General features: G+C 42.4%; 2 protein-coding genes across 4 annotated transcripts in view; both read left to right on the top strand.

The window, feature by feature from the left end:
• Window positions 1-23,749, top strand: part of C16H10orf120 (chromosome 16 C10orf120 homolog) — a 69,284-nt gene that overhangs the window by 229 nt on the left and 45,306 nt on the right. The window lies entirely within an intron of this gene.
• Window positions 12-19,774, top strand: FAM24B (family with sequence similarity 24 member B). The gene is made up of 3 exons (XM_067709161.1): window positions 12-1,176; window positions 15,497-15,617; window positions 16,728-19,774. Exons 2-3 carry the CDS (start codon window positions 15,526-15,528, stop codon window positions 16,909-16,911), a joined length of 276 nt encoding a protein of 91 aa, XP_067565262.1. The 5' UTR covers window positions 12-1,176; window positions 15,497-15,525; the 3' UTR covers window positions 16,912-19,774.

Genomic DNA, 23,749 nt, shown 5'->3' on the forward strand with positions numbered 1-23,749 from the left:
AGGTGTGATGTCGTGGCTCTCGAGACCTGAAGGACCTCGTCCCGACCCTCGCTGTCTGTGTCGCGGACGCCGAGCCTTTCCGCGGACTGCGGTGGGGAGCGGGGGGCTGGGGACGCGGCGGCCGGGCGGTGGAGTCGGCTTTTCAGAAAGTCCTCAGCCCGCTCCGCACACGCGCTCTCTCCTCCGAGGGTGTCAGGTGGGTGCCGGTCGTTCGGCTTTAGCTGAGGAGGAGGTTGGGACGGTGTCGCCCTTGGTGTGGGGCCGGGGCGGGTGGCGTCTGAGGAAGGTCTGTGGCCCTGGCCGCCCTCGTGTCCCCCGGGCCGGATGGAAGGTGGAGAAAGGCCTGGGCCCGAAGGGGGGTGGAGTCTGCTCTCCCGGCCTCGGGAAAAGCGAGCAGGACGGCGGCCTCGGGTCTCCGGTGGAGCAGAATGCGAGCTGGACCTGAAAGACCCTGAAGCTTTGGGTCCGGGGAAGTGGGAGCGGGTGGCTCTTTCCAGATGCCCCCGGGATAGGAAGGTCTATGATGCCTTTCTCCCCCTTTCAACCGCACCTTGTGAAGAAGTGCAAAGTAGAGTAAAATACACTTGTAATGTCAGCATTCTGCAAATTTGGCCCGTCACTTCTGTATTTCTGGTGGTGTTCTGTGTAGGAAATAGAGATCGAACTCTGCTACGGCAATTCCCTGGCCGTCCAGTGGTTAGAACTCGGTGCTTTCACTGCGGTGGCCTGGGTTCCATCCCGGGCCGGGGCACTAAGATCCCAGAAGCCGTGTGGCGTGGCCAAAAAAAGAAAAAAAGAAAGAAAGAAAGAAAGAAAAAGAAATCTTTCCTCACGTTAATTTTGTCTTAGTACTTCCTACTATGGGTTTTCTGGGTAAAATAATATTTATTTTCTTTTTCTTAAGTTTTCATCTGAGTTGTTATGTTGGGATATTTACCTAATGAGAATGCAGTGCTCTTTTGCCTTCTTTGTACGTACTTGTGGAGTGGTGCTAGAAAAATTATTAATGTATTTTTCTATAAGTGATTATCCAGAGTGTTTGTTAGATGGACTTAGGATGATTGAAAGAGAAACCTACCACAGATTTGATAGGTACAGAATTTATAAAGTTAAAAGTCCTTAACTGTAAATGTTCTGGTTTCAATGATTGCAAAGATGAGTCCCCCAGACTTAACGGTAAGCAGTGTATTTGTCATGTATGTCCTGTCTCTTGTGGTCGTAAGGTAACTTTGATCCATGTTGCACAGTCCCAAGGAAAACTGGCTCTTCTTCAGAAATACCAATCTGCAGTTTATGCGCAAGATCAGTATTAACAACTGGATGTTGGCTTCCTTAAATAAAGCTGAAAGACCATAGGTCAGAAAACTAAAGACTTCTGTGGTCCCCCCTCTTTTATTCCCATATATCCAATAAATCACTGTCTTGATTTCCCCCGTCCTTTTTTTTTTTTAAGGAAAACTTTCCTCTTTTTCTCCATCTCTGCCTTTTCTGTTTTCCAGCACTGACTTTCAGCTGAAAAGTTCCAGGATTTTCTTTATTGGTCTTTTAGCCTTTTTTTTTTTGGCCGCACCACACGGCTTGCAGGACCTTAGTTCCCTGACCATGGCTCGAACCCGGGCGCCGGCGGTGAAAGCGGGGAGTCCTAATCACGGGACTGCCAGGAAATTACCGAACCTTCATTTTAATTACCTCCATTTCATCCTCTGCATTGCCCTCTGATCCTTCTGGTGTTTGCTGCGCCAGACTGAGTCACATCACTCATTAACATGGCATACAAAGCCTTTGGTACTCTTACTCCTGCCTGCCTCCCATTCTCCTCCACCTTTGTACATGCTTTTCCCTCTATCTGCAATGCTTTTCCTTTTGGATAGCAGGGAAAATTCTGTTCATATTCAAAAGCAAGTACAAACCTCCACCGTGCTACAGAATTAATCACTAATTCCTCTGAACTACACTTTTTAGGTACTATAATTCTCTTGTGGTTTGGGACTTTATAAAATAATTATCACATTTGTGTTTCCTACCATGTGTATACTTATGGAAATTAGGAAGTATTTTACACCTGGTAGAGGGTTTTTGTATGGAATTGATAGGGATAACAATAGAAGCCCTTCCTTGTTGGCCCAACACCCCCATGTCACTTTTATGCCCATTGTTTCCACTGACTCCTTACTGGACTATGGGACGTTGGGGTTTGGGGGAAGGATATGGTCCTAGACTGAACCAGGAGGATCCATTCCTAGTTGTAGCCAGGTGTTTGGCAGCATGCTTGGTGTTGCCATGGCAAAGCTAGCACCTGTGATACAGGGGAATGTCATGCCCATGAAGAACCTGGGAGCTTAGAAGTAGACCTCTGTAACTTCCCTTGGTTCTTTACTGTTGGAGAATTCTTGGGCTGGCTGTATACAAGTTGAGGACTGGATGTCCTCGTGAGAGTAAGTAAGCAGGAGGCGTGACTATGGCATGCAGACCCTTCTGATTCCTAAGGGCTGCTTATCCTCAGCTATGTCCACAGATACTCTGTTTATCTCTGCTCTGCAAGTAGTCTCACTACTCTCTAGTTTCACTACCTTCTGTGTACTGTGTGTATACATTCCGTGTATATATTTCATGGGGGCCATCAACCCAAATTGGGAAAGATATTCCCATCTTTATTTTTGTTAACCTCCTACTGAAATGTAACAGTTTAATGATTAGTAAAACTAGCCACAGTAAAATTAGTAGACTTAGAAACACCTATTGCCTTGTCACTAAAATAAATGACATTTTCACATCACAGTATTCTTCGAGCTGTCTCAAAATTTTATCAAAACCTCAAACTTATAGTTATTAGACTACCACTGTAAATTTTTATTTTTATAAGTCAGCTTCATTAAGGTATAGTCAACATAAAGAGTCACAAATTTTAGTGTATAATTCGTTGCCTTTTGACAAATACATATAGTTATATAATGAACTCTACAGTGCCATGATTTGTGTGTGGTGGTTATTAGACCCGTCAGTATTCTGGGCATTGAATCTAATTGTAAAGAAGCACATATACTACTATATTATACATTTGGTTTTTAAAATATTTTGTGATGATTTCAATTTGCTTGATTTCATTTGTAATCCTATGTATTTTATGTTAAATACTTAAATGTATTATCCTGAAAGGGTCCATAGGATTCACCAGATGAAGTTTCTCCATGACACAGAAAGATTAAGAGCTTCTATTACTGTCCATCTTCCCACCACTATCTTAGGGCATGGTAGAATATAGGCACCTTTTAAGCCTTTAAGGTCTAGTTGGCTAGTCACTGACGAGGTCAGAAAGTGGCAATATGGTGACAAGTTTGCAGTTTGTTCTCCTTGATTTATTTTAGCCTCATTGCATTTTATAAAACAGTTAGGGGAGGAAGGGATTGGATAGGAATTGAGAGAGGTCACATGGTATGATTTGCCTCAGTAGAAAACTCCCAGACAGAACCCCCTGATGAATGTAACAAATGGACTTAGAAAAAACTCCACAAATCTAATTTTAAAAAATATATCTTTAGAGCATTGAAGAAAAATATTGAAAGCAATGACTGACACAAAAGGCATATAACAGAGTTTGGAAGAAGATAATCCTGAAAAATCTGATATCTCCTAACCCTTTAGTTGTTAGATACTTGTTATGTATCCTTAGAGAATAATATTGTGGCAGTTCACCAAATACAGGTGAACTCCCTTGTGCCACCCCCTGCCACAATTCATTTGTGTGAAGGATGTACTGTCTACGCCAGGCTCCATTACCTCCTGACATGCTTCTGTGACCAAAGTGAAGGAGTCTAACCTGGAAATGCTGGGAACAGATAACTTCATAATATCTTTATGGTTTACATTTAATTTCTTCTTAGTAAAATTTTTTAGAATTTCAGTTAAAGTATATTCTTATTTCTTCATTTGCTTTAGAAGGTCATATTTACGTTACCTCTGATGTATTTTTCAGTAAATATGCAATTATGGAAAAAATTTCTTTGACTCTTGTATCCTTTTCTGGTGACGTTTCTTTTACTTTTTTATTTTAAAAGTTTTTATATTATCCACTTTGGGACTTGAGACAGCTGGTTTATTTATTTTTTCATATGTATGTGAAGCTGGTTTTTTATTTTTTTAGTTTTTATTGGAGTATATTTGCTTTACAATGTTGTGTTAGTTTCTGCTGTACAGCAAAGTGAATCAGTTATACGTATACATATTGACATATCCCCTCTTTTTTAGATTTCCTTCCCATTTAGGTCATCACAGAGCATTGAGTAGAGTTCCCTGTGCTATACAGTAGGTTCTCATTATTTATCTATTTTATACATAGTAGTGTATATATGAGACAGCTGGTTTAAAATCACAACAAAAGAACAGGTTGAATAGAAATTAAAGGAGGAGGTGTAGCAATTTGAGAAGATATATCTGGTGCTAGATAGGGATTAGCAAACTTTGTAAAGGGTCAGATAATCTTTTAAGCTTTGTGGGCCACTTTCTGTTGACACTACGCAATTCTGCTGTTGTAGCATGAAAGCAAAAATAGACAACTTCTAAACAAATGAGTATCACTGTGTTCCAAAATCTTTATGGACACTGACATTTGAATTTCATGTAATTTCCATGTCATGAAATATTATTTTGAATTTTAGCTCAACCATTCTTAGCTCATGGACCATACTAAACAGTGGGCTTGTACTTACAAATGGAATTTGTACTAAAAAGAATTTTTACTATTCTGTACTGTTAACTTTGTACTATTACAATTTGTACCATTAAAGAGAAATTAAGAAAACAATTCCACTGTCCTTGTGTCTTGGCATCCTTGCACCTTTCCACATAGGCCATGCAAGCAAAGGCTATTCTGAGTTTTGGCGGAATGCTTTGTACTCCTCCTAGATCAAGAGACGATGAGAGGCTTGTAAGGAATCGTTATGGGACCTTCTGTCACTTCCTTCTCTCCTCTGGGAGGTTGTCGTGAGACAGTTCCTCATTGTCTCTGGATTCTGATGAGTTCTGAGGCTTTCTGCCTTGCCCCCTCCCCGCCCCTTTCCCCCCTCCAAAATAAAACTTCAGAATATAAAACCACTTAGCTACAGGCTAGAACTGACTCCTCAGCATCGAAATACTCCACAACTTGCACTGCAGGCATTCAGCCTCTCTTGCTTTGGTCTCATCCTTTTTGGATGTGGAACAGGGATTTGGCACATCTTTCACTGTCTCTGTAAATAATAAACTGTCTGAATCTAGAAGTGGATTGTTTTATCTTTACCAGCAGAATCAGTCGGGTCTCACCCTGTCTTATGAGTGTGTGACAGTGCCCTGCTACTCACCTTCATCCAGGTCAGTCCTTTGACTCTTAAGAATTTGCATTTTGGGGGAAGAGCAGAGAAGGTTTAATCAGCTCATTTATGATCTTAACAAACAGAACTGCAAAGCAAGAATGTCTTATCAATTCCATGAGTAATTAATTACTCAGTGCCTACTCTGTGCTGGGTATTGAGACACCCCAGTGAAGGGCTTTAGTTATAGTACTCTCTATAAACCTTCTGTGAACGAGTGGGGTAAAGGGAACACTCCCTTCTTGGGAATTGCTGATAATAAACCAGTCATACAGCTGTGGTATTCTCACATACATCTGTATATGGCTGGAATTGATATGTATCCCTGGAGGCCAGCAGGAAACTTATTCATCAGATGGTGTGAGAGACCAGAATTATAAGACTGCTGGCCCTCAGAGCTGACAAGCCATTTGCCATGATGGAGGCGTTAAGAAGCCTTGTCCCTTTGCCCCTTTTCATTTTACCATGTTTGACAAATGAATTTGACTGAGGCTGAGGGAAAAAAAAATTTAACCAGCGTTTCAAATGAAATCAGTTAAGTTCTCCTTTCAAAAGCCCACAGCCAGAAATTTTAAAATTAAATTATCCACTGCTGGACATAATATGGAGAAACATTTGCTGTTATATACACTCTTAAGTGGAAGATTATGTTAGTACCACATTTCTTCAGAGCAGTTCGACACTATATAAATATGTGGAACTTGACCTGGTAATTCTAGTTCTAAGAATTTATGAAATAATCAGATATATGCATAAACTTGTGTATCAAAGTGTTAATTATGGCATATGCTTATTATTGTAAAATATTAAAGAGAACACACGTTTGTAAACCCATACAACCCATACAAAGGATTACTCCAAAGTTAATTCTTTTTTTTTTTTTTTTTTTTTTTTGCGGTACGCGGGCCTCTCACTGCTGTGGCCTGTCCCGCTGCGGAGCACAGGCTCCGGACGCGCAGGTTCAGCGGCCATGGCTCACGGGCCCAGCCGCTCCACGGCATGTGGGATCCTCCCGGACCGGGGCATGAACCCGTGTCCCCTGCATCAGCAGGCGGACTCCCAACCACTGTGCCACCAGGGAAGCCCCAAAGTTAATTCTTTAATTGAGGCATATTTATAGGAAAGATACCCATGATTTTATATATATATATGTGAAGTTGTTAACAGCTATTTTCCATAAGTAGATTGGATTATGGAATTTTTTTCTTTTAATTTTCTTTGCTTTCTTATTTTTCTGTAACAGACATGTATTGCTCTTATGGTAAGAGTTGATTTTAAGTAAGTAAATAATTTAAAAGCCCTTATCTTCAAGGCATTACCCTTCAGCCAAAAATAAGAAAGAAAAATAAAATGGGGGGACTTCCCTGGTGGTCCAGTAGATAAGATTCCATGTCTCCAAGGCAGGGGGCACGGGTTTGATCCCTGGTCGAGGAACTAGGATCCCACATGCCGCGTGGTGTGGCCCCAAAATAAAAATAAAAGAAAATGATTGTTTTTTTATATGTGTTGATTACAAATCACAAGTTAGGTTTCATTACAGATTTTTTTTAAATGCAGTTAAAGAATCTTCTAGTAAATTCATCTTTTCTTCTTTTTTTTTTTTTTTCCCTTTGGTTGTGCGGCATGTGGGATCTTAACCACTGGACCGCCGGGGAAGTCCCAAACTCATCTTTCTTTACATAGAGAAATCATAAATGCTTTTCTCCCCAAGGGCTCTAGGAAGGAGAAATCAGTTTTGGTGGCTTACTTTGTGAGGACATAAGTACACTTCAACATTAGCTGCGTGGTTGTTAGGCTGCGCCCTCCAGACCTGCAGACCTTGTAATTGCCCAGCCGAGAGACTGAAGAAAAAGCCCGGAGACAGTGACACAGAGACATTAATGGTGTATTGGATAGGGAGTCTTACAAGTCTTACAATTCAGTAGATGTGAAAATTGATGACCAGAGAAGTCACTTAAGACACAGTTACATAGTAATGAAAAGTGGAAGAGGAATCAAATCTTAGCACTCTTGGCTCCAGAGTCCATGTTCTTAAACATAGATCAGTGGTTCTTTAAATAAGCTTGCATTCCAGTGAGCTAGAGGGCTTGATGAAACACAGATGGCTTACTCTGTGTAACTACAGATGGCTGGGTCCCACTTCAGAGTTTCTGACTCAGAAGTTCTGAGCTGAGGCCTGAGAATTTGCATGTCTAACAAGTTCCAGATACGGCTCCTGATGCTGCTGGCCTCAGGCACACTTTGAGAACCACTATATTATTATCTTAATTAAATGTTATTGAAGTGACCTCCATTTGACTCTCAAACTAGGAAATAAAAGAGAAGAGGGGCTTCCAAATATTCTGGAATGGTGATGTTATTAGGGTCAATACAAAATATTTTTGCTGTTTTAAGTAGAGGAGAGAGATCAGAGCATGGGAAGAACAAGGGAAGAGGAAATTGACATTTAGCATTTACTGGGCACCTCTTGTGTGCCAGGCCTGTGCCAGGTGCTTCATGTTCAGAATATCATCATGCCATAGTATGAAGTAGGCTGTGATATCCGCATTTTACAGACTAGAAAACTGAAGTCGAGTGATGTTAAGTCACTTAGCTAAAGTTATAGAGTGACTAAGGTAGGATAAGAATTCAGGTTTGTCTACGCTTGTGGTTTTTCCTCAAAACCACCTTGGGAATGTGTCTTCGGAGGGCATTTGGAGAGACCCTGTCAGAATGAGCAGAAAACTAAAATTCTGGGTTAATTGTCTAATACGTGGCATGGAACTATCTTTAAGAATGTGAAAGTGGTGATGTGGGAACTGGGGAGACGCTAAGTCTTGCTTTACCCATATTTGGATGAAAATGGCCTATTTAAATGATTTACCTCTCAGGTATTAACCTGGGCAAGGGAATTGCAAGAGTCTCAGGGTAGCCACGCAAGAAGAGTTACTTCACCTGACAACAGCTTTGGATTTCAAATGCTAAAGGAGGTCAATTACCCATGAAAATACCTGTTTGGGGCTGAATTGTGCCCCCTCCCTCCCAATTCACTTGCTGAAGTCCTCACCCCCAGTATCTCAGAATATTGTGTATTTGAAGATAGGGCCTTTAAAGAGGTAATCGAGTTAAAATGAGGGCATTAGGGTGGGCCATAATCCAATAAGACTGGTGTTCTTATAAGAAGAGATTGGCACAAACACAGAGAAAGGAACACATGAAGATACAGGGAGAAGGCTGCTGATTTTTTTTTTTTTTTTGGCACTACTGTTATCCCCATCTTAAAACAGTGTTGACACATACTAGGAGTTCAATAAACATTTATCCTTAAGCTAAATTAAAATGAATTAAACAAAAAATTGAATGGAAAAATCTACACGAGTTAATTTTTACCTCATGGAAAACTATGTTGCACCAAAAACTCCCTGGTCTTGGACTCCTCCATTGCTCATTAATATAACCGTCATCTTGTTTGTGGACAGGATGATGCAGCATGAGCAAGGTCCTCAGCCACACAGGTGTCTGAAGGTAAAGCTGAGAATCCCAGGAGCAGAGCAGACGGAGCTGTGGAAGGGGCACAGAGCTGGAACTTGGGCCAAGTAAGGGGGCCTCACAGGGTTACTCCCAGTAGACTGGCATCTGGTCTGCTTTCTGCCACCATAGATACAATTTGCAGGTATGAGGGTGTGCAACCAACTGACCCAGGTGTTAGTCACAGGATGGGCACTTGGCAAAATAACTGACCTGGGTAAAAGGCCTTGAGTGTGAATTACAAAGAATTTCCCACAGAGAGAAAACAAGCCGCTGTAATCACATCACAGCGTTCAGCTCACTGATTCTGAATACAGCTACTGCTTACCTTTTGTCATCTGGAACACACGGCCCCTGGTCCCCATCGGTCCGAGTACTCTGGACTAGTCATGCCATGTGTGCCAGTGAGATAGCTCTTAGGTTGAAAACATAATGATAATAACCAGCCCCTTTCCCCAAATGAAATGCAGCTGGATTTCTTTGCCCATCTTTCAGCTCAGAGTCAAAATCAAAGTCTCTGGATAATAGACTTGGGGGGACTGGAAATAGGAAACAACATATCATTTCAAACCGTTCAGAAGGCAGGGGGCTGGAAAGGTGTTGGACCTGGGAGGACAGAGGCTGGAGGGAAAGATCACAGAACCAGGCCCTAGTTCCAGTCCTGCCAGTGACGTGCTAAGTGATTCAAGGGAGTCATTTGTTCTCTGAGCTTCAGTTTCCTCATCTGCCAAACAGAGGTTTTAGCTATTTCCTCCTAGTCATCTCTAGAAAGCTGTTACTAAAACACGTTAGAAATGGTCAGGCCAATAGTTTAATGTTGGTAACACAATGTGAAATATCCTTATCAATAAATGAAATAATACTGGTCAGGGCTTACTGCTATGTCTGAATTTATTGCTGTGTCTGAATTTGGAGGCTCAGGTGGGGAAAGGTGTTACCAGATTGATAAAATTCATATTTGAGTCATCGTCCATGACATGTGCTAGCACCTAATGGATTCTAGGCTCTCTTTTTGATGCCTGGGGATCTAGAGTTCGTTCCTCATGAAACTTACACCTTGCAAAAACACACTCTAAACGTACAGAGTCATCAAGTAACTCAACAGTCAAGTAACTACAGGAATAGAAGGAAACCAAGAGATGAAGTGGTCAGCTCTGTAAAGAAAGTCAACATAGCCTGCCTCCTTAATCATGACTTACCATATTCAAGACTGTGTCCCTCAGAATCGTTACTGCTTCAATAGGAAGGAATAGAAAAGAAACTTGGAAAAATAAGACATTTTTGAGTGAGATAAAAAGCAGAAGGAAACCCACAGTTAATTTAACTCAAAGTACTGGGTTCAGTGAGTGTGAGCATAGTAGGTTCCTTTACTCAAGGCAAATGTCTGTTCAGAGTTAAAGCAGGAGCTGGAAAACCTTAAGGCAAACAGAAGTCAAATTTTCAGAGAGGTACAAACAAAGGTCATGATACAGAGGGAGAGGAGCAATTAACATGGGGTGGGGAGCAGACGGGAATCAGTGAAAAGTTTACCGATGAGATGGCATTTTAATGAAGCTTTGCAGGATTAGTATTTCAGCTGATAGAGGAGGAGAGAGACTGGAGAGCCATCTAGCCAAAACTCAGGCATGAAAATCCATTGGGTGTGGGGAAATGCAGTGGGGAATGAGGCTGGAAAGATAAGCTATGATGAGATGACACGGCCCGGTCTAGGATGACACACGTGAGGTGCCTGGGGTGCACAATTTAAGGAGGCATTCACTCTCAGGGTCGGACAAGCGGGGTTGGCACAGTGGCTTTGGTCATTAAGTAGAGGGTTGATGTCAAAATTTCCCACATGAGAGACTTCTGCTTCTGGTAAGATGGAGTAGATGTACCTTTCCTTACGCTTCCCACTAACTGCAACTAAAAACCCTGAACATATAAAACAAACATAAGACTCTGACAGATGGAAAGACGAAAACAGACAAGCTTAGTAACCTTGAGATCCAAGGAAACATGGTGGTGAGTCCCCTGGATTTTGTTTTTGCTTCATATTTCCAGACTTGGAGCCAAAGAAGCTGGCAACCTGGAAACACCAGTGGGTGCAGACAAAAAAAGCCCAACAAAAGCCTGCTGTTTCTAGCCAAACGACCAGGAAACAGGCAGCCTAGAAAGAAGGAAATAACTGCTGTGTTCCAGCCAAATGCCACAGAAAAAACTGGTCTCACTTCTCCTCCCCTTTCTGTCCCCCACAGCAGAGACTACATGCAGAAACTAGACTTCCATTATCACCAGGCTCTAAAGAGGTGTTCCAACCCCCTCTCTCCAGGTTAGTGCCCGAGAAGCCTGAGTAGAGCTGAGACCTGCATCCCTTCCCAGCCCCTGTGGTGTCAGTGGAGACCTTGGGAAGTCTGGACTTCCGCCCTCATCTGGTGGAGATGAGGCACTGTTCCACCTAACTGATGCAGTGATACCAGAAGAAGCCTAGTGGAAATTCAAGACTTTATCTCCCAGCAGTAATAAAGCCACCTCCAATGTGGTGTCATTGGAGACCAAAGCACGAGGGGTTTTTTCTTCAGTCTTTACCATAAGAACCTAATTGAGTTCCTAAAGGTAACAATCATGAAAGTGTGCCCCCCCCCCACCAAAAACAAAACAAAACAAAACTGAGCCTCCAGGAGGTTTTTGGTTTTGTTTTGTTGTTTTTGTTTTGTTTTTTGTTTTGTTTGTTTTCTCTCTTAAGCTAGTCCTCATTCAGTAATTCATCAATTACTATTTAATTGTTCCTACCCATTGCTGGCTCCAGCAGTGACTTCTTCTCCTGGTGTACTGTATGCCATGATTCTCTGTATTCCCCTGTCTCTTAACTTTTGGGGGTGGCTATTTTCCATGTGACTTCAATTCTCTTGTTAACTTAAGAAGACTTGTTGATTTTCAATTTGTTCCAATTGTTTTTTCTTGTTTTGAGGATGACAGTTCCCGAGCTGTTTACATTTTGGAATGGAAATTGGAAGGTCCATGATTATTTTTATTTATTTTTTCTTTCGGTTCCTTAGACTGGATAATCTCAATTGACCTGTCTTCACTTTCTTCTCCCTGTTCAAATCTGTTGTTAAGCCCCTCCAGTGATTTGTTTTTTCAGTTATTGTACTTTCCAACTCCAGAATTTCCATTTGGTTCTTTTAAAAAATAATTTCTCTCTCTATTGATATTCTCTATTGGAGACATTATTCTCATACTTTCCTTTAGTTCTTTAGAAGTGGTTTACTTTGGGGTTTTCCCTGGTTGTCCAGTGGTTAAGATTCCACGGCCCCAATGCAGGGCTCCCGGGTTCGATCCCTGGTCAGGGAATTAGATCCCGCATGCCTCAACTAAGAGCCCACATGCTACAACTAAAAGATCCTGCACGCGGCAATGAAGATCCCATGTGCTGCAACTAAGACCCAGTGTAGCCAAATAAATAAACTAATTAATATTAAAATAAAAAGAAGTTTTACTTTGGTTTACTTTGGACATGTTTAAAATAGCTGATTTAAAGTCTTTGTCTAGTAGAGCCAACGTCTGGGCTTCTTCAGGGAAAGTTTTTTTTTTTAATTTTTATTGGAGTATAGATGATGTACAGTGTTGTGTTTCAGGTGTACAGCAAAGTGAATCAGTTAGACATATACATATATCCACTCTTTTTTCTTTTCTTTTCTTTTTTTTTTTTTAGATTTCTTTTCCCATATAGGCCATTACAGAGTATTGAGTACAGTTCCCTGTGCTATACCACAGGTTCTTATTAGTTATCTATTTTATATAAGGTAGTGTGTATATATCAGTCCCAATCTCCCAATTTATCCCCCTCCCCCAGGGAAAGTTTTTATTGATTGCTTCCCTCCTCCCCCTTTTTGTGGGCCATACTTTCTTGTTCCTTTGCATATCTTACATTCTTTTGTTGAGAACTGCACATTTAAAATAATATAGATAATAAACAGTTCCCTGGTGGCCTAGTGGTTAGGATTCCAGGCTTTCACTATCATAGCCTGGGTTCAGTCCCTGGTTGGGGAACTGAGATCCTGCAAGCCACACACCACGGCCAAAAAAAAGCAAGAAAAAATAATATAACATGGCAACTCTAGAAATCAGGTTCTCCCCATTCTCCAAGGTTTGTTGTTGTTGTTTGTTTAGTGACTTTTCTTAACTAATTCATTGTAAAGTCTGTATTCTTTATTGTGTGTGGACCCTGAAGTCTCTACTGATTAGCTTAGTAGTCAGCTAATGATTGGGTACTAAGCATTTAAGATTACCTTAAATGCCTGGAACCAGTATACCTCCCAGTCTTTCATGAGGGGCTCTGTGTGCCTGCTGGGGCATGTCTTCAACAGTATCAGCCAAGCAGTTGAAAACTCTGCCTTTGCCTTCACTTCCTCCTTGGGAAAAGCTTCAAGGTCAGCCGGGGTTGAATGCATAGGGCCGTCTCATGTCTTTCTTGAGCATGCTCACAACCCTGCATGCACACGGCTCTATACATGTGCGTGGACTTCTAGACGCCTACGGATATGTCAGAGCTGTTCAGAACCCCTATGGACATCTAATTTACCAGCTTTTCCTTTAAGCTTTTTGGCTAGTCTGTCAGTTGCCCCAAATAATCCAATGCCTCAGAGAGCCAGGAAGTTAAAACATTTTGTCAAAAGTTTTGCCAAAAGTTCTGTGAGGAGAAGACTTTTTTTGCTCTGAGTGGACTCCAAGTTAGGTCAAATGCAGATAGCTTTGCAAGCAAGTGACGTCTTCCAGAAAACCAGCAGATGAATCAGCTAATGACAGTTCTTTGGGAATGAGACTCTGAAAGGGCTCTACCTCTATTCTGCTCCCTCTCGTGGCTGCGTTGGAATCTAGGCTGTTGAAAATAAGGCTACCATGGAGCTGGAGAGTGAATGATGGAACAGTGCCACAAAGCATGCTGTTCAATACTGAGATTCAGTTGTTCTTAAATAAATGTTTCCTGAGCTGCTGAAAGCTTATAGTTAGTATCCAGAGTCAGAAAAACCTGATTCTGACAATTTCTTTTTTTGCCACATTTTTCATTGCTTTTACAGAGGAGAGAATTTTCAGAGATCTTATGCCACCATTTTGGGTTATATCTCCCCTGCAGTTTGTAACCTCACCCAGGGTTTGGCCAGAGCAGCAAGGAATAACCTTTGTAGTTAAAGTAATTCCCTCATTTAATGGAACCAGCTTTGCTGATGTGAGTACCTTGAAATCACAGAAACCCGATTTAAAACAGATATCCTCTTCAAATTGCTATTTGAAATCTTTTTGTCTTAACTATAAATTATGATAATATTCTGAAGTCAATGAACCTATATCCAAATCCTGTTCAAAGCTACAAGTATATACTATTTCATTGTGTTACTAAAACATAAAGTCTAACCAGCCTTCTATGACTGTACTTTTAGATATGAGTATTTTTAGATATTAGCCTCCCCACATCACTGTCTTTTTATTTTGTTGAAATCCCAAATTTGCTTTTTTTCCCCCCCCAAATTTGCTCTTGATTAGCAGTCAAACCTTAAATGGTCCTCTGAGAGAAACAAAATCTGAAAAGGTGAGATTGAAATTAAATGATTTAAAATAGTATTTGGGCATTCACATTTCCATTGGTGCTAAAATATATCTGAACATGGAATGGAATTCAGAACTCCATGAAAGAGAGCTGGTGTCCAAAGAGTTGATGTCACACAGCCTAAGGCCTGATAGGCGTACAAGTTGGAGCTGGACAGTGGTTGTCCATTCTGGTCGCACTGGTGGAGACTGGGCTTCTAAAAGCGAGCTCTTCAAACTTATATCTCAATTACTCCTAACAAGGATAATTAGAATTTTCTTTCTCAAATTAAGGGTTTGAGAAATTCCTGATAAGATGTACTGTTCCCTAAAGTTGATTTTAATTGTAATTTTTTTAAACTGTCAGCATTTATCCAGCTCTGGTGACTTAGATACTCGTAAGTATGCTTTGGCAGTTGGATTGTTTATTCCTCTCTTCTGGCTCACTTTTCCCCAGTTTCAGGGAGTCAGATTAAACAAATTGCTTATTCCACACAAATGGGGCTTCCTGGAAAGATTTAGCGTTTAGGAGGAAAAATGGCAGTAGTCAGAGGGAGAATTGAAAGCTTCCTTTTCCTGAAACACATATCACAAAATAGATTAGTGTATTCTTAGTATTTTTGAACATAACATTTAAAAAAAGTCATTCCCTTAATAATTGCCGTAGAAGATTTTTAAGCCTGAGGTACAGGGAAGGGTTTAATTCTGACTCTGAAAGGGAACTTATTTCAGGAGGCCCAGGTGTTTGGGAATAAAACCATTTGCTCGAGTGCAGCCTGGTTATTTACAGCTGCACTTTACTGCACGTGAAAGAGAGAAGAAGATTCTGCCCACTTTCTTTCCTTCCTTCTCTCTGGACTTTGCATTTCAGTCCCATCTCATTTAGAAATGAACCCTTTCCCCCGTCTCTGGGCCAGCTTAGGGTCCTGGGCCCCCGCTAGGAAGACTCATTTGTGTTTTACACGCATAAGGATCTGTGGTTTGGGTTCATTCTTCCTCCACTGAAGGAAGCATATTGAGGTTGCTCGGTGGCTGTGGGGAGGGAAGCCACATTCACTGCTTGCCTGCACTTCTCTGCCTAGGTGAAGCTTCCCAAGTTAACACGGTAATTATGTTCTGCATTGGTGGCGGTATCCTTTTGGCTGTGCTTGTGCTGATGGCTGCTGTCATCTGTCTTTACTACAAAGTAGCCAACGCATTGAAGTGAGTGATGTGGGTAAGAGTGGCTAACAGCCCCCCCAAAGGGGGTCCTGGGGCTCTGTGCTGAGCGGGGTCATCCCTTGCCCCGTGGCCGCACCCCGGGTGAGGTCAGGAACAGCGGGAGGGTTTGAGACGACAGAGGCAGTGCGTGTAGGATCCTGGTTTCTTCGCCTTCCTGTTTGGGGCTCTGAGCTCGTAAGTAGAATGTTCTCAGCCAGGTGGCTCTGGGCTGCTTTGCTGTCACTTGGCCTCGTTGAGTTTACCCTCAGCTGGCTAATTCCACACACTGCAGACTGAAGACTGTGTGAATGAGTCTCTCTGCCTGTGTTCACTCAGAGGACGGGCTGAGTTGATCTTCTCTTGCCTGAGTTGGGGAGCTCTCAGTGTGTCCTTGGCCTTGGGGACAGTGAGGTGGGCCTATAGGACTTTGGGGAAGCTGAGTTGTGTGAAGATCCTGGGGTTTGCCTAACAAGGGAGTGTAGATCAGAAAAGTGAGCATTCGATTTTGGGGAAAGGAACCTTCAAATATGGGAGAGATTGGTTGCCAGAAGCAGTGGTGTTCCCATTCATTAACGTTCCAAGGAGGCAGCATAAGTTGTTGAACAGAGTCCTGCATCAAGCTTTCAATGACCTGCCTTTTATTTGCAGCTCCTCCTCTGCTTGTGTGTGTTTGATCAAGGCACTGTGTTTCTCCATGTCTCAGATTCCTTATCTAATAATGGAGAGAAAAAACAAGCAAAAAAGCAGTGGTGTTCCCATTCTAGGGAAGTTAGGCCTGTGTGCTGGAAGGTGAATCCCAGCACCCAGGGGACGGCTGACTTTGGCACCTGTCATGCTCTGCACTTGGAGGACTTGCAGTGATCATCTCGTGACCCACACTTGCAATTCACTCTCCCTTATTTGCTGTAACCTGATTTTACATTTCTGGCAATCTTAGGAGAGAAAGGGATTAGACAGGAACTTGGGGCGGGGGCAGAGCACTTTAGTCTTGGGCTGGTATCATGTGTTTCATTGGCTCCAGTCCTAAGCTTCTGAGATACCTCTGACAAGTTGTAACAAATGGACTGAGAAGAAAAATTCTAATCCTATGCTCTGTGTATGTCTTTTCTTAAGAGTTCCAAAGGTACCTATTTCTTCAGCCTTAAAAGATGATCCAGACATGGTCACCCAGGACAAGGTCACTGCGGCCATCACCACTGGGTCTTATCCCAGCCTCCAGTGCTGTGATGAATGTAACTTGTATGCTGGCTTTGATGCCCTGCCACCGTGCTTCTGTGATGCAAACGAGGGACTCTGACTTGGGTGGGCACAAATATCTTTGTGAGCGATATTTCTTTATTAGTAGAATGTTTTATTATTCAAGTCAAGTTTTATACTGTTTACATTATATCATGTACTATGTAACATATTTATGTACTTTTGAATAACTGAAATATTGAAAATAATCCTCTCTGCCTCCAGTATTGTTGTTGTTAGTTATAAAAGTACTTAAATTTGTGTAGTACCCACTTTGGGACTTGGGGCAACTAGCTTATAAAGTTATACTGCAATGTAAGGAGAGTTAGAGTAGAAAATACACCTATATATCCAACCCCAGAAAAAAAAAATTGACCTTAGAGTGTTTCTAGTTTCAGACCCTGCTAAACTTCCCACGGTCGGCCCTCCTCCTTCTAAGGGCTTCATTCACTCTCATCCAGCTACTCTACCATGGGCAGTTGTTACACTGCCCTGGAGGGAAACTCCATTCATCCCAGAGGGAGAACAGCCAGATGGGCTACCTCTGGGTTGAGGTTGCCTGATATGTGCAGTCATGGGGTTGAGCTCTGTGGTGTCAAAAGGACATTTAAAAACCTGAGATTCCTCCTCCTGCTATCCTCCAAATCTTCAGAAGCAGATTTTTTTCTTCTTTTTGGATCACTTTAACACTGATTATTGCTGACTCAGCTGTCAGTGTCTTCAAACAGGAACCTCCCGCTGAATGGTGAAGCCCAGATCCTCCTGGTCTCAGCAGTAGGCAGGAGGGTGCACCCCTTGTCACTCCTGCTCGTCTGCTCCCTTCTGTTCCTGCTTTTTCCTCTGAACCTCTGGAACCCCCTTCTAACCATAGACTCTCCATTTGTAACCACAATTTGTTCTTTTTTTTTAAAAAAAAAAAAACATTTGAAATGTTGATAGCACATATTTAATTTATTTTTATTTATTTATTTATTGGCTGCATTGGGTCTTCATTGCTGCGCGTGGGCTTTCTCTAGTTGCGGCGAGCAGGGGCTACTTTTTGTTGTAGTGCACAGGCTTCTCATTGCGGTGGCTTCTCTTGTTGCAGAGCACGGGCTCTAGGCGCACGGGCTTCAGTAGTTGTGGCACGAGGGCTCAGTAGTTGTGGCTCGCGGGCTCTAGAGTGCAGGCTCAGTAGTTGTAGTGCACGGACTTAGTTGCTCCGCGGCATGTGGGATCTTCCCAGACCAGGGCTCGAACCCGTGTCCCCTGCCTTGGCAGGCAGATTCTTAACCACTGCGCCACCAGGGAAGTCCCCGCAATTCATTCTTTCATTAACAAAACCCTTGCTTAGTGAGCATCATGTGTTTTACTCAAGGTAAAGAATTGACTCGTAACAGGTGGTTGGTTACCTGCTAAAAGGGATGGAAAAGGTAACAGGAAATAATGAAGGAAACGGCTACTATCTCTAGGCTAACAGGGAGGTAACAATGGTAGGACTAAGCATTTGGAAGAGGCCACCTCCTGGCTGAGTTTCAGTGCTCAGCAGAGGGCTTGGCTGATGAGGGAGTGTTCAGCGCTTTAGTGCTCGTGAAATTTGCCAGAGGGATGTGGGAGCTTGAGCTGCTGTCACACAGTAGCCCTTGGAATGTCTGGGAAACTCGATGGAGGGTGAGGGTCCCCAATCTCAGTAAGAGTTTCAAGAGGCAAATTCAAGGCTGCACCTTCCCTGGAACCTGCCTTCCAGCCGGACGTGACGCGTCCTTCTTGAGTTCCTGGAGCACTTCCTCCCTCTCCTGGCACCTACTGCTTTCTGCCCCTTCTTAGGAGTTCAAATGCAGTTCTATTTTCTCTTGTCGCCAGCAAGCCCCTGAGCACGTCCAATTTCCCTCTGAACCCCACCCAGTGGGCAGCTCAGTGCCCAGCATCTGGGAGGCCCTGCACAAGTGTGTTCCAAATGTGGGGAATATGCCATAAGTCCAGGCATCGCAGGGTCCTTGAGGGAGGCAAGATGGAGTAAGGGGTCTTTGAGACAAACCCCTCTGGTTGGCAGTACGGACAGAGTGTAACACAGGGGCTTTAGAACTGGACACAGTTGGTTCCAATCCAACTCTGCCTTTCACAAGCTAGTGCCACTGGAGAAGTTTCTTAACTTCTCTGAGCCTGGTGGCTGGGGGCTGCCAAACAGGCAGCCACATTCCTGATGCCCAGAGGCCCTCTCTTTACTCCTGTGTATGAGTATACAGTATGCTGGGGATACACCATGGATACAACAGCATCTCTGCCCTCAGCGAACAAGTTCTTAGGGGCCTGATTGAATTCCAGCTCCAAATCAAAACAGATTTCCCCCGTTTTCTTCTTAATATTTCCATGTAGATCTTCCAAATACTTGCCCCAGTGGCCATGCGGGTGAATCTCCTCTGCATTCGTTCATATAACGAATAAGATCTTTTCTAACCCAATGTGAAAACACTTAAGAACTTACTTAGAATGGGCAAATCAAATTAAGTATTTAAAAACAGCGCTGAAAAATTATCTGGTCACTGGCCCATCAGTCATCCCTCTGTCAGGAACTGACTAAACATCCACTGGTGGCCATGCGAGGGGCGTATTCAGAGGTGCGTCAGGTGCCATAGTGTAATACGAAGAAAACCGTCAAATACTGTGACTCACTAGAGAGTGTAAAATCATATAACCAGGAATAAAAAAAACTTTGTAGTGCAGCTATTGAGCTATACGATGCACTATCAGCATATAATAATATATAATATCAATGTTGTTTTTTCTTTAGTCTTAGCAGACTCAAAGGGGTGCCTTAGACCTGATGGGTGGAGCTGGAAGTCCAAGCTCCCCACCTGGCCTCCACCTGACTTGGGGGTGCAGGGTGGCCCTCCTTGCTGCCTGGAGGTGATGAAAGTCCCAGCTCTTCACTCTGCCTTTTCTGACATCACCCTGGGGAAGGGAAGGGAGGGGAGGACAGGGGATGAGATGGGTGTGGGGCACGGAGAGCAGGTGGAAGTCTAGGCTCCCTACTTCACCTTTGCTGCCTGGGCTGGGGGTGGGGCATAGTTTTACCTATGGTGTTTAGAGCAGGTAGGTTATTGCCTAAAAGTTTTCTGAATTGGCTGGCTGCCCCTTTGCTGCTGGTCCTTTGGCTAGAGGGAGCAGGCTTCTCTTGGGCTGTTTTTTTTCTGCACCCATTGGAGTTTCCGGGTTGCACGCTTTTCCCTGTTAAGTGCATTTTGATCCATGGGGCATAAGATGCTGAACAGCGGCCTTGGTTTGCAAACTTCATGATTCCTAAGAATCACCTGGGTGCTTTTGGAAAGGGCAGCTTCCTGGCTCCCATCCACTGAACTACACCCAGAGTACCTGAAATGGAAGTTCATTGGACCCTTATTTATTTATTCTTAAAAATTCAGTCCATTCATTGTCAACACTTTTCACATTAGGGATTTGCTAAAAGCCATAAGATGCTAATTTTGGAAACTGTTACCCTCCCACTTTCTCAACAAGATTTGGATAGGTACCAGTTAATGGGCAGATGAACTTTTCAAAGTGGAAACTCTAGCAGCTCTTGGTTACTTGGAAAAATTCCTTTTTTCATCTGAAGCACTTGCATGAAATAGATGCCAGATGCTAAAATCATTGTTTCGTGTGATTGAGAAGCTACTCATGAGAGATAATTAACTTTTGATACAAAGATTGCCATCTTCATCAAATTGACCGTTAATTACATATCATCAACTTTGACTATGTATCAGCAGGAAACTTACTTTTACCAAGACAGTTGTTGGTGAAGGGCATGTTTGTAATCAAACTGACATGTCTCCCTTTAGAGGCAGTGTCCCTCCTTGGGTCACTTGTCAGATTTTCACCTCTCAGGAATTTGGGGTTCACTCCCAGGCCCCACCAAACCCTGCCTCCTCCCTGGGGGACTTGACAATACTGTATTCTCATCTCACACATGCTATTTATTGACAAAGATGGGAACGATACCCTGGACTTGAGGGCTCATATTTTAAATATTGTTACTGAATATTTCTAAAAAATTTTTATTGGAGTATAGTTGCTTTACAATGTTGTGTTAGTTTCTACTGTACAGCAAAGTGAATCAGCTTTATGTATACATATGTCCCTTCTTTTTTGGATTGCCTTCCCATTTAGATCACCACAGAGCACTGAGTAGAGTTCCCTGTGCCATACAGTAGGTTCTCATTAGTTATCTATTTTATACATAGTATCAATAGTGTATATATGTCAATCCCAATCTCCCAGTTCATCCCCCCCCAGCCCCCTTCCTCTTTGATATCCATACGTTTGTTCTCTACGTCTGTGTCTCTATTTCTCCTTTGTAAATAAGATCGTCTATACCAGTTTTTTCGGATTCCACATATATGCATTAATGTAGTTACTGAATATTTATTGAAAAACAACAACAAAAAAATCTGGCTGTGTCCAAGTCTGTTTCTTTAAAGACAACTTTGAGGGTACTGAGCCTAGTGCAGGCCTCTTTCTGTTAAGGTATAAAAAGATTAGATTAAGTGGGTGCTGCCCTTCTTTTCTGGGAGCGTGTGGGAATATGCTAATCTTTCTTTGCGTGCTTTTCAGGTTTCCTGTAATGTTTTGAAGATCTGGGAAACAGACTAAGTGCGTGGTAGCTCACAGAGCAGTCCTGAGGGGTTGTCGTGATTGTCGTTAAGTGTCTCATTTGCAAGCTTAACCCAAACTCAACAAAGCCAAGGCCCAATTTGTTCCCTTTCAAACAGACAAATAAAGCTTGTTTTGAGTAAATGACATCTGATTCAACTGACCAATTATTGTAGTTTAAAGAAAAAACAAAAAAAACCCAGCGACTTTCTGACAGACACTTAGTTTATTCTTCACAAGACCCTTGACAAGATCTGAAAATAAATTCTCACAGCATCAGAGGGACAGAAACAAAAAGATACACCTACTAGCATCTAAACATTAAGGAGTCAAAGATATCTTTAAGTTGGCAATGTGGTATCAAGAGATAACTTTTCTTTATAATATGTTGCACTGTTTAAGACAATGATCAAGTTCTTGATAGTGAAGAATTATAAAATGCAAGACTTCTAGCTGCAAAGAGAGCAACTGCCTTAGAAGTTGAATAATCAGAGAAGAAGACTTACTTAGCAACAAACCTCAGAGAGAACCTCTTTAGCTATTTCTTTTACCTGTCTCTACATGGGCAACCTCAGATTTGTCAAACTTTATTTTGCTGAGCAGGAATAGAATTTACTTCTAATTTCTAACAGACTGACGTGAAACTTGGAGAAATCACACAAGGGTCTTTCTTCGATCAGTTCCTTTGTGGATCTCCAGTGGCCCCACCATTTGGAAATATTCAGTGTGCTCTACTGTGGCCTCCATGGGGCCTGTGCCCCCTCTTACTCTGCCCTGCACAGCCCTGGGAGCAGTGGGAGGCGTGGTCCCGCACTTTGCACACGGCAACTTTACACTGCAGATCGATCACATCATAGCTGGTGAGAAAGCTGAAGACGTTGAACTTGAACTGGGCTATGTTCTTCTGTCGGGAGTGGAGGTTGACATTTGTATTGTCTTTGATGCACCTGATGACAAGAAAAACCCCAGGCCAAGAGGATTAACTTAAAGCATGGTGTGAATTAATTCTGGCTCAAATAATCAGGCTTGGACACAGACCTTTGAATTTCAACTGGAGTTCTCCCCACAACCCACTCTTCCTTTCGTTTATTAAAAAACCTTATAATACTACCATGAGGGGAAAAACCACCATTCCTGGCCAAACCACCATTCTTGGCCAGAAACAGAAGGGAACTGTAAAATAAAATAAAAACAAGACAAAGTAATTAAATTATAGCTAGAGCTGTTTCCTGCTCTACTTTTTTCAAAAGGGGAGATTGAAGGTGGTGGCTGCATTATTTGAAGGTGAACTTCAATTATTTTAAAATGTATTTTGTAAACCCTAGTGCAACTACTGAAAAACTTAAGGAAAGAAGTAAATGATATATCAAGAGAGGAGATGAAATGGAATAATATAAAATGCTCAGTTAAAACCAGCATATAAAATGTTGTATTAAAACCAGAGAAGGGACTTCCCTGGTGGTGCGGTGGTTAGGAATCCGCCTGCCAATGCAGGGGACACGGGTTCGATCCCCACATGCCGCAAAGCAACTAAACCCGTGTGCCACAACTACTGAGCCTGTGCTCTAGAGCCCGTGAGCCACAACTACTGAGTCTGTGTGCCTAGAGCCTGTGCTCTGCAACGAGAGAAGCCACCACAAAGAGAAGCCCGCGCAGCACAATGAAGAGTGGCCCCCACTCGCCGCAACTAGAGAAAACCCACACACAGCAACGAAGACCTAATGCAGCCAAAAAAACCCAGAAACCAGAGAAGGCAGCAAAAGTAGAGTGGGGGGAGAAACAAAGAACAAATGCAACAGGTAGAAAACAGTTACTAAGATGGTAGATTTTAATCGAGCTATATCAATAATCACTTTAAACATGAATGGACTAAATATACCAATTTAAAGACAGAGACTGCCAGAGTAGATAAAATGAAACCAAGATCCAACTATATGCTGGCTATAAGAAACCCACTTTAAATATAAAGATAAAGATTAATTAACAGTAAAGGGATAGAGAAAGATTTACCATGCTAATACCAATCAAAAGAAAGCTGGATTAGCTACATTAATTTCAGACATAACAGTCTTCAGAGCTAGGATAATTATTAGAGATGAAGAGGGGCATTACATAATGATGAAGGGGGATCAGTCCTCCAAGAAGATGTGGCAATCCTTAATGTATATGTGGCAAACAATAAAGCATCAAAATATATGAGGCAAAAACTGATAGAACTGCAAAGAGAAATTGACAAATCCATTATTATAGTTGGAGACTTTAACACCATT

Source organism: Pseudorca crassidens, chromosome 16 (assembly GCF_039906515.1).
Source record: "Pseudorca crassidens isolate mPseCra1 chromosome 16, mPseCra1.hap1, whole genome shotgun sequence".
Taxonomy (NCBI): domain Eukaryota; kingdom Metazoa; phylum Chordata; class Mammalia; order Artiodactyla; family Delphinidae; genus Pseudorca; species Pseudorca crassidens.

What these genes read in the sequence shown, in the direction of transcription:
- FAM24B (XM_067709161.1), top strand. Translation starts at nt 15,526, where the DNA reads ATGTTCTGCATTGGTGGCGGTATCCTTTTGGCTGTGCTTGTGCTGATG. An exon ending in AAAGTAGCCAACGCATTGAA is followed by an intron (nt 15,618 to 16,727) that starts GTGAGTGATGTG and finishes TCTTTTCTTAAG; the next exon opens with AGTTCCAAAGGTACCTATTT.